At 40.6% G+C, this 14,051-nt stretch overlaps 1 protein-coding gene across 2 annotated transcripts; it reads left to right on the top strand.

Annotated features, from left to right (window-relative positions):
• Nucleotides 1-1,645: 1,645 nt before the first annotated feature.
• Nucleotides 1,646-11,350, top strand: LOC138103032 (fructose-1,6-bisphosphatase 1-like). Of its 2 annotated transcripts, none has more exons than XM_069000977.1 (7): nt 1,646-1,844; nt 4,226-4,388; nt 6,029-6,121; nt 7,143-7,286; nt 8,506-8,643; nt 9,840-9,959; nt 10,939-11,350. In XM_069000977.1, the coding sequence occupies exons 1-7, from the start codon at nt 1,675-1,677 to the stop codon at nt 11,128-11,130; spliced, it is 1,020 nt and encodes a 339-aa protein (XP_068857078.1). In that variant the 5' UTR covers nt 1,646-1,674; the 3' UTR covers nt 11,131-11,350. The 2 variants fall into 2 exon arrangements, with proteins under 2 accessions (XP_068857078.1, XP_068857079.1); XM_069000978.1 differs by lacking the exon at nt 1,646-1,844 and adding an exon at nt 2,173-2,258.
• The last annotated feature ends 2,701 nt before the right edge of the window (nt 11,351-14,051 follow it).

Genomic DNA, 14,051 nt, shown 5'->3' with positions numbered 1-14,051 from the left:
ACTCATATATTCCCAGGCTGTTCTGCCTACTCGCTGCTACCCAGTTGAAGTACACTCATCCAAAATTTTACTGGCTCTTTGCTATTTGTTGTTCTCTACAACTGAGACTGCAGTAGCTGCTCTAGATGGTTGTAAAGCATTGCTTACCCTTAAATGAGCTAACCTCGATGTTTTGTAAATTTTCCCAAATCTACCTGTCTCTAAAAGAACTTTTTAATAATATTGGGCTGTTAACCTCTTGCCAAAGACTGAAATATCTCATTCAGAAGAGCCTTAAAACTACTCATATCTAATACCTTCAGGAGTGTCTGCAATGCTGGGCATGGGAGAATTAGGCCAAATTTGTGTACACTTTCAGGAGAAGACATTTATGCATACCTTTGAAGTATTTAATGCATGGTTATGCAACATGCTTTGCATGAAGATAGAATGTATGTATATATGCAAAGATGTGCATCTTGTGAAAGACTTTTGCCCTGTGTTTGACACCATTTGGAATGATTTCAACCTGTCGTTTCAATTTAGAATTTGAGACTGTGCTTATTCAACTCATTAATGTATTCTACTGAAAAGTAATCAATTTTTAAAAATATTCATCTTCTTAGATAACATGAATATAAAAAAATGGCTAGTATAACAAATCTGGACTGTACAGAGTAGAACACCTGTATTCAGATTTGTGTTTGCCAAATTATTGTGTGAAAAGGTGTATCTAGGGTCAGGTGTTGGGTGAACCTGCTTTCCCTTACTAGTGCTTGGATTTTTCTGATCAAACATAAGCAGCAAAACATATTGCTTGACTTTGCTGCAAAATCAGGAAGGCTGGAACCAAAAGAAAAGAGATTCAGGAGGGCCTAGGTTCCCTTGCAGCAGTATTTGTGTGAGGTGCATTAGCTTCTAGCTTCTGAAGTGGGACTCAGCCCATGTCTTTCTATTGAACAGGTCTGGAGAGTTTGTTATAAAAGTCTCATTGGGTCCAGCTGCCAGGGGCTGTTTCCTTGCAGCTTTTTTATGATGTTGGATAGGTTGGGACACGTGGGGTCAGCATGATCTCCGTACACAGATTAAGTTAATAGTTGATGGAATTGGTCACTAAATGTGTGTTTTCCCTGTACTGATGAGTCAGGATGAGAGCATTCCTGTACAGCAGAAGATACTAGCCTTGCTCTGTAGGTCGTGTGCAGTTCACTATAATCCACAATGACCCCCACGGAGGTTTTCAACCAAGTGGTGAAACCATGCTGACTTCTGAGTTTTGGGGCACAATTTCAGGACCGTTAGTATTGAAGTGTGACCACTGCAAACACTAAGAACTACCAGCACCCGTGTGTCGATTGACTGTCTGTGCCGTTCGCAGAACGAATGCCCAAAGCATCCTTACCTCGCCTCTCCCCGCACAATGTATGAGACAAGGTTTGGTTAAAAAAAAAAAAAAAAAAAAAAAAAAAAAAAAGAAGTGAGCGGCGGGGCTTTCCCGCCGCGGATATTTTAGAGTGTCGGTGGGACGGAGGGGGTAGGACCGCCGTCCCTCACCCGCAGTCGTACCGCCGCCTGCCCGCAGCCCGCGGCGGCGGGGCCGGGCCCGTCCCCGCCCCTGCCCGCCGGCCCCGCCCCGCCGCGCTGGGCCAAGTGGCGATGCCGGCGGCCGCGGCCCCACTCGCGCCCGCTGCCACCATGACGGACCGCTCCACTTTCGACACCAATGTCATCACCATGACCCGCTTCGTGATGGAGGAAGGCAGGCGGGCCAAGGGTACCGGGGAGTTCACGCAGCTCCTCAACTCCCTCTGCACGGCCATCAAAGCCATCTCCACCGCCGTCCGTAAAGCGGGCATTGCCAACCTGTGAGTCCCGGGATGCACCCCGCACCTTCGCGCATCCCCGCGAGTCCAGGGCATCCTGCTGTCTCCGGGGTGGTGGGTGTCGGGATGAGGATGGGAGTGGGTATTTCTTTCACCAGAAAAGCCTGTGAGTGGGGTTGCATGAGCCCATCCTCTTGCACAGAGCTGAAAGTAACTCCTTTACTGTCTTGGTTTCTTGATTTTTTTCAAGTGACAGAGGTCCTATGACTTCTCAATAGTATAAGGAGTCCAGTCTTTGAGAAATGTCTGCCAATAATAGAACTTCATTGTTACTTTCAACAGGTGTGGGTGCCTGGAACCATAAGACCACATATACTGAAAGACAATGCCTAGCAAAATATGGCTTATTGCTCCTTGCATATTGCTTGATATCAAAGCACCATTTTATGCTTTGAGGTGTGTAATCAAATTCAGAGTGGTTCTTTTGCATATTGCATCACAGCAACTAGAGTTTCTCTACAAAACTTTGGATGTCTAAGGCTTTTAGAAAGTGCACTGGCTAGGAATGGCAGTGTCTGTAGTCAACCAGTCAGAGGGATGTTGTTCTGGAGATGCCTCAGAAGGAAATTGGAACTCTTGAAATGTGAAATAGCTGAAACTGCTTGTAGGTAACTAATCCTCCTAAGTATTTTATATATTGTTCATAAGCCCAGTTGTGTGTTGATCAAGGCTTTAGAGATGGGCTACTTCATTACTTAATGGAAAATGTTGTAAAGAGAAAATGAATTTGCATCTACAAGCCATGCAGTGGAAAATATAATTTTTAAAAAGGCAAAAATCCTCCACTTTATGTATGTTTGAACTCTATTTCTGTTTTGACTTCAGACTGCATGTAGCTATGGTAATTTTTAATTGTTGTGTGCTAGCCATTTCATATGCCTCCTATATCTATCGATACAGACTAGGGTTTCCTAGATGTAACCTGATGTGTAAGCTTAAGGTCCTATTCCTTTTGTGTCCTACGTGTGTCTGTTGGCAGCTGCCCACAGGTTTGGTATCTGGGCTCATAGACTTGCCTTATGATCCCCTGGACAGTGGGTTTGACTTTCCAGCAGCACTAGGACTGCTTTGGACTCATAAGCCTCCTTGAACAGATCTCCTACTGTGGGACTGCATTTTATAAGCAGTGGTGAGGTTTTGCTTTGCTGTCAGGGAATGTGAACAAGTAGGGATCACTGGAATCCATTTCTTTGGACCATCCTCAGAATCAACTATATGCTTAGTGCTGCTCAGGGGAGGTGCAGAACAGCTGAGGAAGACATACAGACCCTTTCCAGCTGCAGGCTCTGCACCTGACACCTTGTCTTCCCCTCCCAGGAGTCCCCAAAAGATGAGGTGTGAGAGCTGTGCTGCTACTGTGCCTCCACATAAGCATGGTGTTCCAAGTACATTTTTTTCTAAAAGCACGTTCGCAATTGTAGAAAAATATTCAAGCCACTGTAACAGAGAGAGAGAGAGAATTATGTCTTTTTCTTTGTCTCATGCATTAAACTGAAGAAGTGCAATGCATTGCTAAAGTAGTGTGTTCAGTGTTATTACATAAAACCTGAAATACTGGTGTTCAGCCTAATCAATGAACTGTAGCTGAAGTACATAAGAGTCAGCTGAATGTGTGCCAAGCTGGCTATTGTTTTTCTCTTCTAAGAGCTAAGCTTCCCCTTTCTGTTTTGCATGCTTACAAAATCACCTATCATAAGGTCTCCTGGTACTTCCGCTTGCCAGATGGTTTGATTCTGATTAGCTCGCAGCATTTTATTTGTGTTTCTTATTTCTATTTATTGGTTCTTTCCCAAGGAAATGTTTACTGCTTAAAATCAAAACTGAAAACATTAAACTATAAATATGTTGTTTTATCTGTGAGGAGACTTTTTCTGCTGCAATTTGCACATCAGGAGTATATTACATACAGAAGATAGCATAACTAGTGTGGTCAGATTCACATACAGATTCATATTTAAAAAATAATATATTCATATACAGTTTTTTAATGAATTCTTAGCTTTTAGAGAATGCAGAGCCTAGAATTCAGGAATAATATGTAGGTCTTAAGAGCTCACTAAGAAGCACAATTGTAACTCAGCCTTCACAGCCTGGTCTGGCTGTGTTTACCTGTCGTTTATGAACTATTGAAAAGCAATTCCTCGTTTTGTATTTCTCAGCAACTTCTAGATAAGCAACCACAACTAACGTTAACAGGTCTCAGTAAGAATTCATTGGGCAGTAAATAAACAGGCTTAGAGAGCTGAGATGCCATTTGAAAGTGCTGTATGTTTACAAGAGATTTTACAGGCATAAGAAACAGAATACTTTAGAAGACACAGTGCTCCATTCTCATGAAATACTTTGTCTTGCAATTGCTCTAGCTATGGAATTGCTGGGTCTACCAATGTGACTGGAGATCAAGTAAAAAAGCTGGATATTCTTTCCAATGACCTGGTGATTAATATGCTCAAGTCATCCTTCAGTACATGTGTTATTGTGTCAGAAGAAAACAAAGATGCTGTGATAGTGGAAACTGACAAACAGGTTAGTAGCTTTAAAAGTTCTCCGTGCTTGATTTCAGATCAGCCTGTACAGGTATACTGCTCCACATCTAAAAAAATAAAACTGAGCTAGAAGTTTCAGAAAACAGGTACTTTCCTAAACTGGCAAATTAAGGTGGAGGTGATGGGTGGAGTGAGTGTTAGTCAACATTTGTTCTTTCTGTCATTTCTGCTCTCCAGACTTTTGTTTGTTGGTTTGGGTTTTTCTTCTGTGTTATTCCTCCCCACCTTCTTTTTCTCCCACCTTTTTCTTATTGTAGAGAAAATATTTCATTCATCACCATCTGATCTCTGGAACTATGCTCTGAGTCAGTCAAGCCCTTTTGAAATGTCGCTTTGTGAGTAGGACACTGATGAGCTGTTCTCTTTAATTCTTGAAAATTCTCCTTGAAGCCCATGAAAGACGTAGCAACAATGAAACAAAAGCATTTTTAACATTTATTATTATTTACATTCACAAGCCTGCATGCACTTGTGGGATAGTTCCTATTTCCTAGATAATATTTTGGTCTGATCCTGTAAAAATCTGAGTAAAAATGCAGTAAAAATGAACAGCAAAATAATTTACAAATTTACATAATTTACAAAGTATAATAAAGTTTGTTTTGTTTAAGCAGTTCTCTCTCTCCCTGTTGAGAAATCTTCCAAATTGATTTTCTAGGCATTAGATTTCCTTAGCTCTGAACAAATATTTTCTAAGATCACTGAAGGAGTCTTGGTATTAATGCTTCTCTAAACTAAATGTGAGCCAATACAGTGTTTTTATCAATGCATACCAGGAATTCATACTTGCAGATTAGAGCATTGCTGAACGTAAATAAGTCTCTGACATGCATGATAAAATCAAATGAAAAACAAATAAACACTGTTGTTACACACCATTATTAAGACAACTATAAATGAAATGAGGGGGGAACAAAATATTTAGAAGGTACAGTTAATTCAACTTTTTCCCCAGTACTGGCAATTTCCTGAATCTACAGGATTCCTTAATCCAGCAATAAGGCAGGGGCTTCTTTTTTGACCCCTCAAACCCAGGGTAAGGTCAGTCTGGCTAAGGTAATATCTGACCATTTCAGAGCACAGATAAAGGAAAATGTACAGTTTAGGCATAGCAGCCATTAAAGGGCTTTTTAATATCTCTATTTTTTAGCTCTGCATGAAAAGGACTGATTTTCGTTTGGTTTTTTCTTCCTTATTATCAAGAAAGACATGTTTAACAGAAGAGAAAGTGCAACTTAGCCTAGGTGGTGGATATGACAGGATTGGCTTTAATTACACAGATGAAATTAAACCAATAAAAGTATTCCCCCTTTTTTTTCTCATATTAAAAAGTGTATGAGAAAACTTCACTTTTCCTGCATTGTTATCTGCTATGTACTTTAAAGATTTCTGAGCTTCTGGTCTGGCACAAATCACAGTTATAATCAAGAATGAAATCTGGGCCAAAGAATTGCTGACATCTGAATTCGGTTCCTTTATAATCTATAAAAACCTTTTAGTTTATATTGCTGTGTAAGTCTCTGAAAGTCTACTTGCTCTGTAAGTCTACTGAAATGCTTTTATCTGGGGGAAGTGCATAAATACTGTCACTAATTTAGTTCCCTCTTTTGTATTTTCCAGGGTAAATACATAGTCTGCATAGACCCTCTAGATGGTTCATCAAACATTGACTGTCTTGTTTCCATTGGGACCATCTTTGCAATCTATAGAAAGGTAAAATTCTTTCATGTAGAGGAAAAACTATTACTTCGCAGATTTTGGTGAAATAAAATTGTATGGGAAGACTTAATAAAATCTAATTAAACTTGTTTGTGAAAGAGACTTTCAGGGCCAGCTTTAAGTTAAATCTAGTACTTCACAGACACATGGATTTGGATTTGAATTTGTTAGGATTTGAATTAGTCTCTTAGAAGATGAAGAACTTATGTGGAAGCCTAGCTGATATTTAATTAGCCAGCTAATGAAATTACCGCTTGGAAAAAATAATGTCTTAGGTTTCATGAATATTTGTGTTGAGGCAAAATACCACATAGTTGTCATCTACCTGGGGAATGTGCTTTCAGGTTTTCTTGTTCTCTGCACTAATAGTCCTGTTAGCCTGAGGACAGGCTTCAAAAACAAGCCAGAGCTGAAATATGTCATGTGCATTTGAAGTGTCTAATTCACTCTGAAAGGCAGAAACCCTGTCTGAAGGAGCTTGAAATACCAGACTTACAGGTCACAACATGGGGGGAAAAGTAAATCAGATAAAACACACCCAACTGTCCATTTCAATCGTCTTTTATATGTTTTCATACATCCCAAAGTAGCTATTTTCAACTTCATTTTTGTAGGAAGCAAAAGAAACCAAAAAAAATCCCAAGTACTTTTGATCAGCCTTGAACTCTCTGAGTCATGTTTCATTTCTTTTCAACTGTGCCTCAGAGTTTTCCTCTGAGCTGTGTTCATCATCACCTACAAGGAGGTACATAGCTCTTTATTATCTCCTTAATCCTTTCCTGCTTCCTGCATTCCTGCTAGGCATAGTTAGAAGAGCATTTCTAGATCGATGTGTTTGTATCCTGTATATAATTTGTATTAGTGCATCCAGTAGGAATCTCAGTTGTGGATCATGGAAGCATTTGTGCCACCTCATGCATGGATATGGAGCACAAGACTGTCCCTATCCCAGAGCCCAGTTATGTACCAGCAATAGAAATGAAGTAAAATCAACTGTATTCCTTTCTTGTTCTAGGTGTCCCCTGATGGACCTTCTGGGAAAGATGCTTTACAGCCTGGACGTAATCTCGTGGCAGCTGGATATGCGCTCTATGGCAGTGCCACCATGCTGGTACTGGCCACTTCTGCTGGAGGTGTCAACTGTTTCATGCTGGATCCGGTGAGAGTTGTCTTCTGTTTCTTTGTTTTGCTATTAGGGATTACCAGCTACTGTCTGTAAGAACTGTTTGTCCCCAGGAAAATCAACCAAAGGAGCAGCTTTCAAGGTAGCATGAAGGAATGAAATGTAAGTGTACTTGTACTTACAACCCATCAGGAATAATGTCAAGAGACTTGCATTCCGCCTGCTTGATGCAGGAGTGCCGTGTGTGACTCAACAACAGGAAGACAGCTGAGTCAGCAGAGCAAATACACAGCATGTGTAATCATGTGATATTTAAAATAAGCAGTTTTTTGCAGTACAAAATGCCCTTTAAGTCTTATTTGTCTTTTCCTTAATGCTAGGACCTTAGTAAACCAGAGGAGCAGAAATATTTAAACTTCTTCTGTGTTTTCAGATCCCACCATGATGTGTAAAAGAGTAAGTGATGTGTGTGGGTCGTGTGACATTCTAGCATGCATTTACCATGAGTTTTAAAACAAAAATCATGTAGATCATAGCTGAAAGTATTTGCTTTAGTGTTCTGTTTCTTTGTGATCCGTCAGGCTGTGCCACCTGCCAGTCTTAAATTTTTATAACCTTCTGTGATCAAGCTGCAGGAAATACAACTTGGTACTCTCTGTTTAGTAGCAGCTTACATAGATGCATGTATTTTTAACTATGTTTAGGTAACAGATTTAGCTTTGAGCATGCATGCATGTTATTTTGTTTACTCTTAGCACTAACTTGGAAATTTACTTTAGAGAAAACTAAACAGACCAGCCCTTGGTCACAGGCTTCCAGTTAGCCCAAGCTAAAAGGAAGTGGAATATCTACAGCTATTTGAACATGTTTATGCATTGGTTCAGCCAGCACTCTCAGTTTCCAGACTCCTCAGAGTTTGGAAACTTACATTGTTTTAAGTCTAGCAAAAGAGTGAAGAGATAACAAATTTATGGACAACAGTATTTTTTGGCATAGAAAAGAGAAAGTGCTTGGAATGGTAGTGTGAAGAAGCTTGCATGACCCCAGGATTCATGCTTTGTCTGTGTTTTATGGATAAACAAAATACTTTGCACATAGATTGCAAAGAACACTTTTTTGTAGGTACTGAATTATTTTTAAAAATTGGCAGTGGTAGTAAATTTTTATTTAATTGTGTATAGTATTGGACTTAGCCTTGGTTTGCAAATAAGTGAGCAATTAATGTTAACAAATAGCTTTTCTTTCTTACTGTTAGGCAATTGGAGAATTCATTTTGGTTGAAAGGGATGTGAAAATCAAAAAGAAGGGAAATATCTACAGTCTCAATGAAGGCTATGCTAAATATTTTGATCCTGCAGTCACAGAGTATCTCAAAAAGAAGAAATTCCCTGAGGTAAAAGATCCTGTTGAGAAGCAATGTTCATGATTTCCAGCGTTGTGATCAATCATTCATTCTCTCATGCACTGTTCAGAGCTGGTTTTCCTTTCCTGTCTTTTTAAAACATAACTTGGTGTAGGACTCCTAATGAGAGCAGTTGATGTAGCCAGACATTTCAGCTTTCTCCAGTACTGCACTACACCTCTTTTGCATTTTTTTTCCTTTCTTCCTTTTTTCTTTTTTTAAATCTTTCTTCCTGAATGAGGGTCTGAGTAATGGTGCTGGAGGCAAAACTGGGCATTTGGTAATCAAGCAGAGAGGGAATCTTGTCTGGTGATGAAGAAATTTGATCAACGTGTTGTATTGCTGCTTCCTCACTGCAACATCTGAATAGCTGGAGAGCGGAGTGCAGATGGCAGTGGGTCATTGCTCAGTGGTGACACGAGCTGTGTCCTAAGGGTGCCTCTCCCTTGGAAATCTAGTGTAGTTTGAAGGCCTGCTTTGTGGTTGTGCAGCTTCCTGGTCTCAGGAGGCCCAAAGTGCCAAGGAGTGCCCATACAATGTTTTCATGCCTTACACATTTCATCACTGGAGTTACTATGCTGACAGTGAACTGTGAACACCTACTGTTAAGTGTTAGTGTCCCTTCCTGACTTCCTGATCTTGCTTTGGAAGAAGACTGATGTTTTCATCTGACGTCTTTCCAGGCTTAAGGTGTTGTGTATTTAAAGTGTATTCCAGGGAGTAGAATAAGGAAATAATATCAGAATTCAACTATTAACATTTTCTTAACAAAAAAATTGCAGAACCTGGCAAAAATGGTTGGAAGAAGTAGGAAAGATCACTTATTTTGCTCCTTTTATTTTTTTCCTGCTAGAAAAGACAAAGCCTCAGTGTCAATTCCTACTGCTTGATTTTTTGCAACTAGAAATGCAGTGTTTTCCAAGTGTTAGAGCCAGTGGAGAGCTGGGATACATTTTCAGTTGTTGGCACTACTGCTTATCTATGCTGAGGTCTTCTGTCATTCCTTCTGCTTGGATTTTCCTGGTTAGAAAATGAGGAGGATACTGACATACTCTCTGAAACTACTTTGAGTATTGTCAATGAAGCATGATACGGAGATGAAAGATGTTAGGACTGCTAAAGGGGCATGTGGGGGAGGTTAACCTGATGTTCTCTAGAGTTACTTTTATTGAACTGTTTTCCTGTAGGATGGCAGTTCACCGTATGGTGGGAGGTACATAGGATCTATGGTGGCAGATGTGCACCGCACACTGGTGTATGGAGGAATCTTTCTGTATCCTGCTAACTCCAAAAGTCCCAAAGGAAAGGTAAGCCTGAATAAGCCCAGTTACAGGAAATGTTACTTTATGTAGACATTTCACTATCAAGATTAATATTTTGATTGCAGAACCTGTGTTGTGTAACTTGGTAGTTTGTATTTCTTGTAGGGGGGGATATGGCCATCCCTTGCACACTGTCACAAGTGACAGGACCCTATTGTCAAGCACCTGTTTTAGGGCTGCTGCTCACCTGTTTCAGCTGCAGTGACTTCTCTTTACCTGCAAACATACCCAGATTATGGAACATACCAGGGGGTATGCTGCTCAAACAGGCTCCTCTGCACCATGTCAGCTGGAACTGGTGGTGCTGGTCCCAACCAAGTAGAACATCACAAAGCAAACAGTCTGCATTACCCTGAGATTCCTAGTACAAGCTAGTTTGTAAGAAGCCTAAAGGTAGTTGGCCCATTGGGAGAAGCTCTGCCAAAGGGAAAAACCATTTGCATCTTGTATGTGGTAACAGGACTTCATCTGGAGGAACTGTGCCTGACTGGATCTGCCAGGACAATGGTCAGTCAGGGAAGATCACACACTTACAGGCTGACAAGGGGACTGTTTATTCAGCAAAGACCTTGGATCTGTTTTGTAATTGTCTGTAAATTATTGCTTCAGATTGCAGATAAGATACAGTTATTCATTACAGAAACTTAGTGGAACACTCAGAACGCGTGTTTTTCTTTATTTTCACACAGTCCTATGTGGTCTGCCTCGTTAATGGTTGTGTCTTAACATACAAGCTTTATCTCTGTATAAATAGCACAATGCAAACATGGACTATGGAGAAAGCACTCAGATTGGACAAATCCAGCATTCACTGTGTTTTGTTTAAAAGCAAAATCCGCACAATTTGAAATAAAGAGTATTTAGAACATTGATTGGTTTAAAATCAAATGCCAAATATATTTACATTTAATGAGTTTTGGCATTGCCTGGCCTGATTTCTGCCATTTTTACTTTTGTCTTCTAGCTGAGACTGCTCTACGAATGCAATCCTATGGCTTTTGTTATTGAGAAGGCTGGGGGAATAGCAACAACTGGTCATCAAGCAATACTAGATATAGTGCCTGAGGATATCCACCAAAGAGTGCCTGTTGTCTTGGGGTCTCCTGATGATGTGAAGGAGTACCTTGAGATAGTCAAGAAGCATTCAGCTAAGTAAAGAAAGCTTGCTGGATTCACTGTGCACAGGGGATAAAATGTCTTACAGCTGAACCAAAGAACATGCTGCAGTACTGTGAGATTGAGCTGTCTGACTTCTGTAGCAAAAGAGCAAATAAGCCATATTTTCGTAAGATTTTTTTTAAGTAAAATCTTGTGCAATTGCATTGTGCAATGAAAGGCATTAGAAGATTGCATTAAAGGAAGCATTAAAAATTAAAGCAATGGAAAAATGTGTTTTCTTTTTCATTTATCATTTTTGGTTATGTGAGAGCCAGAAGGAAATACTTTGTTGCATTCGATATCTAGGGGTGAGAGACACTAGCTTTCTCAAACAAGTTACAGACTATCAGCTGTACATCTGACTGTCCCTTTTAAGTCTTGGGAGGAAGACTCAGCAGTCTCTTACAGTGAGTGACCTTTCCTAGACCAGTGTCTACGCCCCAGAAGTTGCTCACTGTACGTTGGTCTGGGTTTGCTCTGACTGAGAATTAAGGTTTGTGAAACATGGGCATTAATGCATGTTAATTCTGACACATGATATTAATGTTGCTGGTTGCCACTCTATCAGATTCAATTACACAAGGATGGAAAATGACATGTTAGGGTGGAGGGGGTTTAATGGGATAAAGAGTATGTGTAGACAGCTTGTACATAGATTCTGCTGTGACGAGCTGCCTATCTTTGCCAGAAATTTACCCACTTACTTGATGAAAACATGAACCTGTGTGTTACTAGCAACCCCCACCAGATGTTCTTTGTGTTGTTTTGGGATTGAGGATTGCCATGGGAAAGGATTCTGCTGTGCAAGCAGAAGGGAGGTGCGAAGATCCCCCCAAAGTATACTGACATTTAATACGCTCATTCAGAGCATGCTGCTAGGAAGAGCATGCTAGGGCTTGGGAGCTAGATGGGCTGTCCACCTGTCTGGATACAGTTTAGGGCTGTCACACAAGCATTTTGAATCCATTAAAATCAGAAAATCTTTGATATTTCTAATGGCCCTGTCTAGGGGTGCTGTGAGCTATAAGCCTGCCTGCCTGAGGGCTTTGCATGTATCAGTGCAGATAGCCTGACTGAGCATGGTTCTCCTTGTAAAACAAGAAAAGAGTGGGGGGGAACCTTGAGTCCATGGTGCAAGGGCATGCTCCATGAGGGCTCACACAGATAAAAACCTGAGGACCCTCGTTCTGACAGGTCATGCTGGGGCATTTGGAGGCATACCAGCAAACCTTAGAGAGTTGTATATATGCATCTGTTCTCCAAATTGGTAGGGGGCAAGACATTTCTGTCCGGGAGTGAATGGCCTAGTTTCTGCTAAAAATGTTAATTCGGATGAGGCTTTGCTAGTGGAGATGACTTTCAGGGACCTGAGCCTTTAAAGGACTGAGAGTGCTGGCAATAGTGAATTTGGACTACAGTGCCCCAATGGTCTGTTAGCATGACTGGGCAGAGAGTATCCACAGCAGATTTTTGCCTAGTTACCATAATTCCTTGTCTGTGTTCTGCCCTCAAGCTTGACAAGAATCCTGGACTGCATGTATCTATTTTTAATATACCATACTGGCAGCATGTAAAGGTTATAGGAGGAAAGTCAATACTGCCCGTGTTTGCTAGGTCAGTTCTCCGTGTTTTGGATTTGCCTGTAGGCTGACATTTTTACCCATTGTGAGCTGGGTTTATCTTCTAATCAGTAATATGTAAGCCCACATTTGAACAATATCCCTGGCTAGCCGCCAGTGGGGAGAACTATTTGGTAATCTCCTTCCATCCCCCTTTCCAGATCTCTCCCTGCCTGCCAACGCAGAGCAGGAAGGTGGGTTTGTCACAGTGTCTGCTGTCAGCCCCTGTGGCAGTTCTACCCACTGCCCTCCTCAGAGGCTGCACTGTGGCCTTTGGTGAAAGGTCACTAGCTCCAATTTCAGCTGGCGCCATCCAAGCAACTAACATTTCATATCAGTTAGAAAAGGTGTCACCTTTAAGACTCAGGACTGGCGCCTACACCAGTGCAAGTGTGAATAATCCCCAAGAGCTCTTTATATTGGAGGCCAAATCTACCACATATCTGTCAAATTGAGGTGTTTATTTTTTTAACCTTCCTATGCTATTCCAACCCCTTGTACTGAGACATTCTCAGGCTTATAGACAATCATCACACATTTTTGACACACTCTGATTTCTCCCCACCTCCCCAAAATGGTAATTATTTATATAGCCTAATCATTCAGTATAATCATTTGGATTATTATCATTCAGTGGGATCACAGTATTTATTGTAACAGGGTGAAGCTTTCATGCAATCCAGTTTTGTGCCTTTATCCAAGTTTATTTCTCTTTTTGCTATACTGTTGACTGCAATATTTATGAAAAGATTGGTTGAAGAGTCTGTGTTCTTTATATTATAGTGTAAGTTAATTTCTTATTGAAGGACTGTTACTTGAGTAGCTCAAAGCATTGTGCTTTATACATAGTAAAAAAATCCAGTTCCTATTAAAAAAAAAAAAAAAATAGAGGCAAATAGTGGACTTATTAGCTCTGAAAACGCCCTTTGAACCACTGACTCCAAAACAAACGTTTGGTTAGAAGATGATATGAACTTTGTCTTTTTGACCATTGCAAAAGATCACTTGGAATCAACAGAAGATCTGCATGTGATGTTTTGACAAAAGTTAAAAGTCACAGGCCAACTGCTGCCCCACTTCTTATTTACTGATTTGATTCGGTATGCTTATGGCATTCCAGCTACACAGCAGAGAGATTTTGCATTAAATGCATTTTAATACTGGTCAGGCTGACAGCTGCCATGATGATGAAATAATGTGCAGAATGTAATGTCTGTATTTCAAGCTAGCAGATATTTTTGCATGTATAACATGAAACCTGTCCCCTTCTTTTATTAGTACTACCATGTGCTATCCCAAA

Source organism: Aphelocoma coerulescens (assembly GCF_041296385.1).
Source record: "Aphelocoma coerulescens isolate FSJ_1873_10779 chromosome Z unlocalized genomic scaffold, UR_Acoe_1.0 ChrZ, whole genome shotgun sequence".
Classification (NCBI taxonomy): Eukaryota; Metazoa; Chordata; class Aves; order Passeriformes; family Corvidae; genus Aphelocoma; species Aphelocoma coerulescens.
Note: the sequence above shows the minus strand (reverse complement) of the source record. Positions and strands in the feature narration are given on the sequence as shown.

Excerpts from the sequence above, each read along its gene's own strand:
- LOC138103032 (XM_069000977.1), top strand. The coding sequence starts at position 1,675 with ATGACGGACCGCTCCACTTTCGACACCAATGTCATCACCATGACCCGC. Across the intron at positions 4,389-6,028 it reads TAGTGGAAACTGACAAACAG|GGTAAATACATAGTCTGCAT; the intron begins GTTAGTAGCTTT and ends TGTATTTTCCAG. Across the intron at positions 9,960-10,938 it reads CCAAAAGTCCCAAAGGAAAG|CTGAGACTGCTCTACGAATG; the intron begins GTAAGCCTGAAT and ends TTTGTCTTCTAG.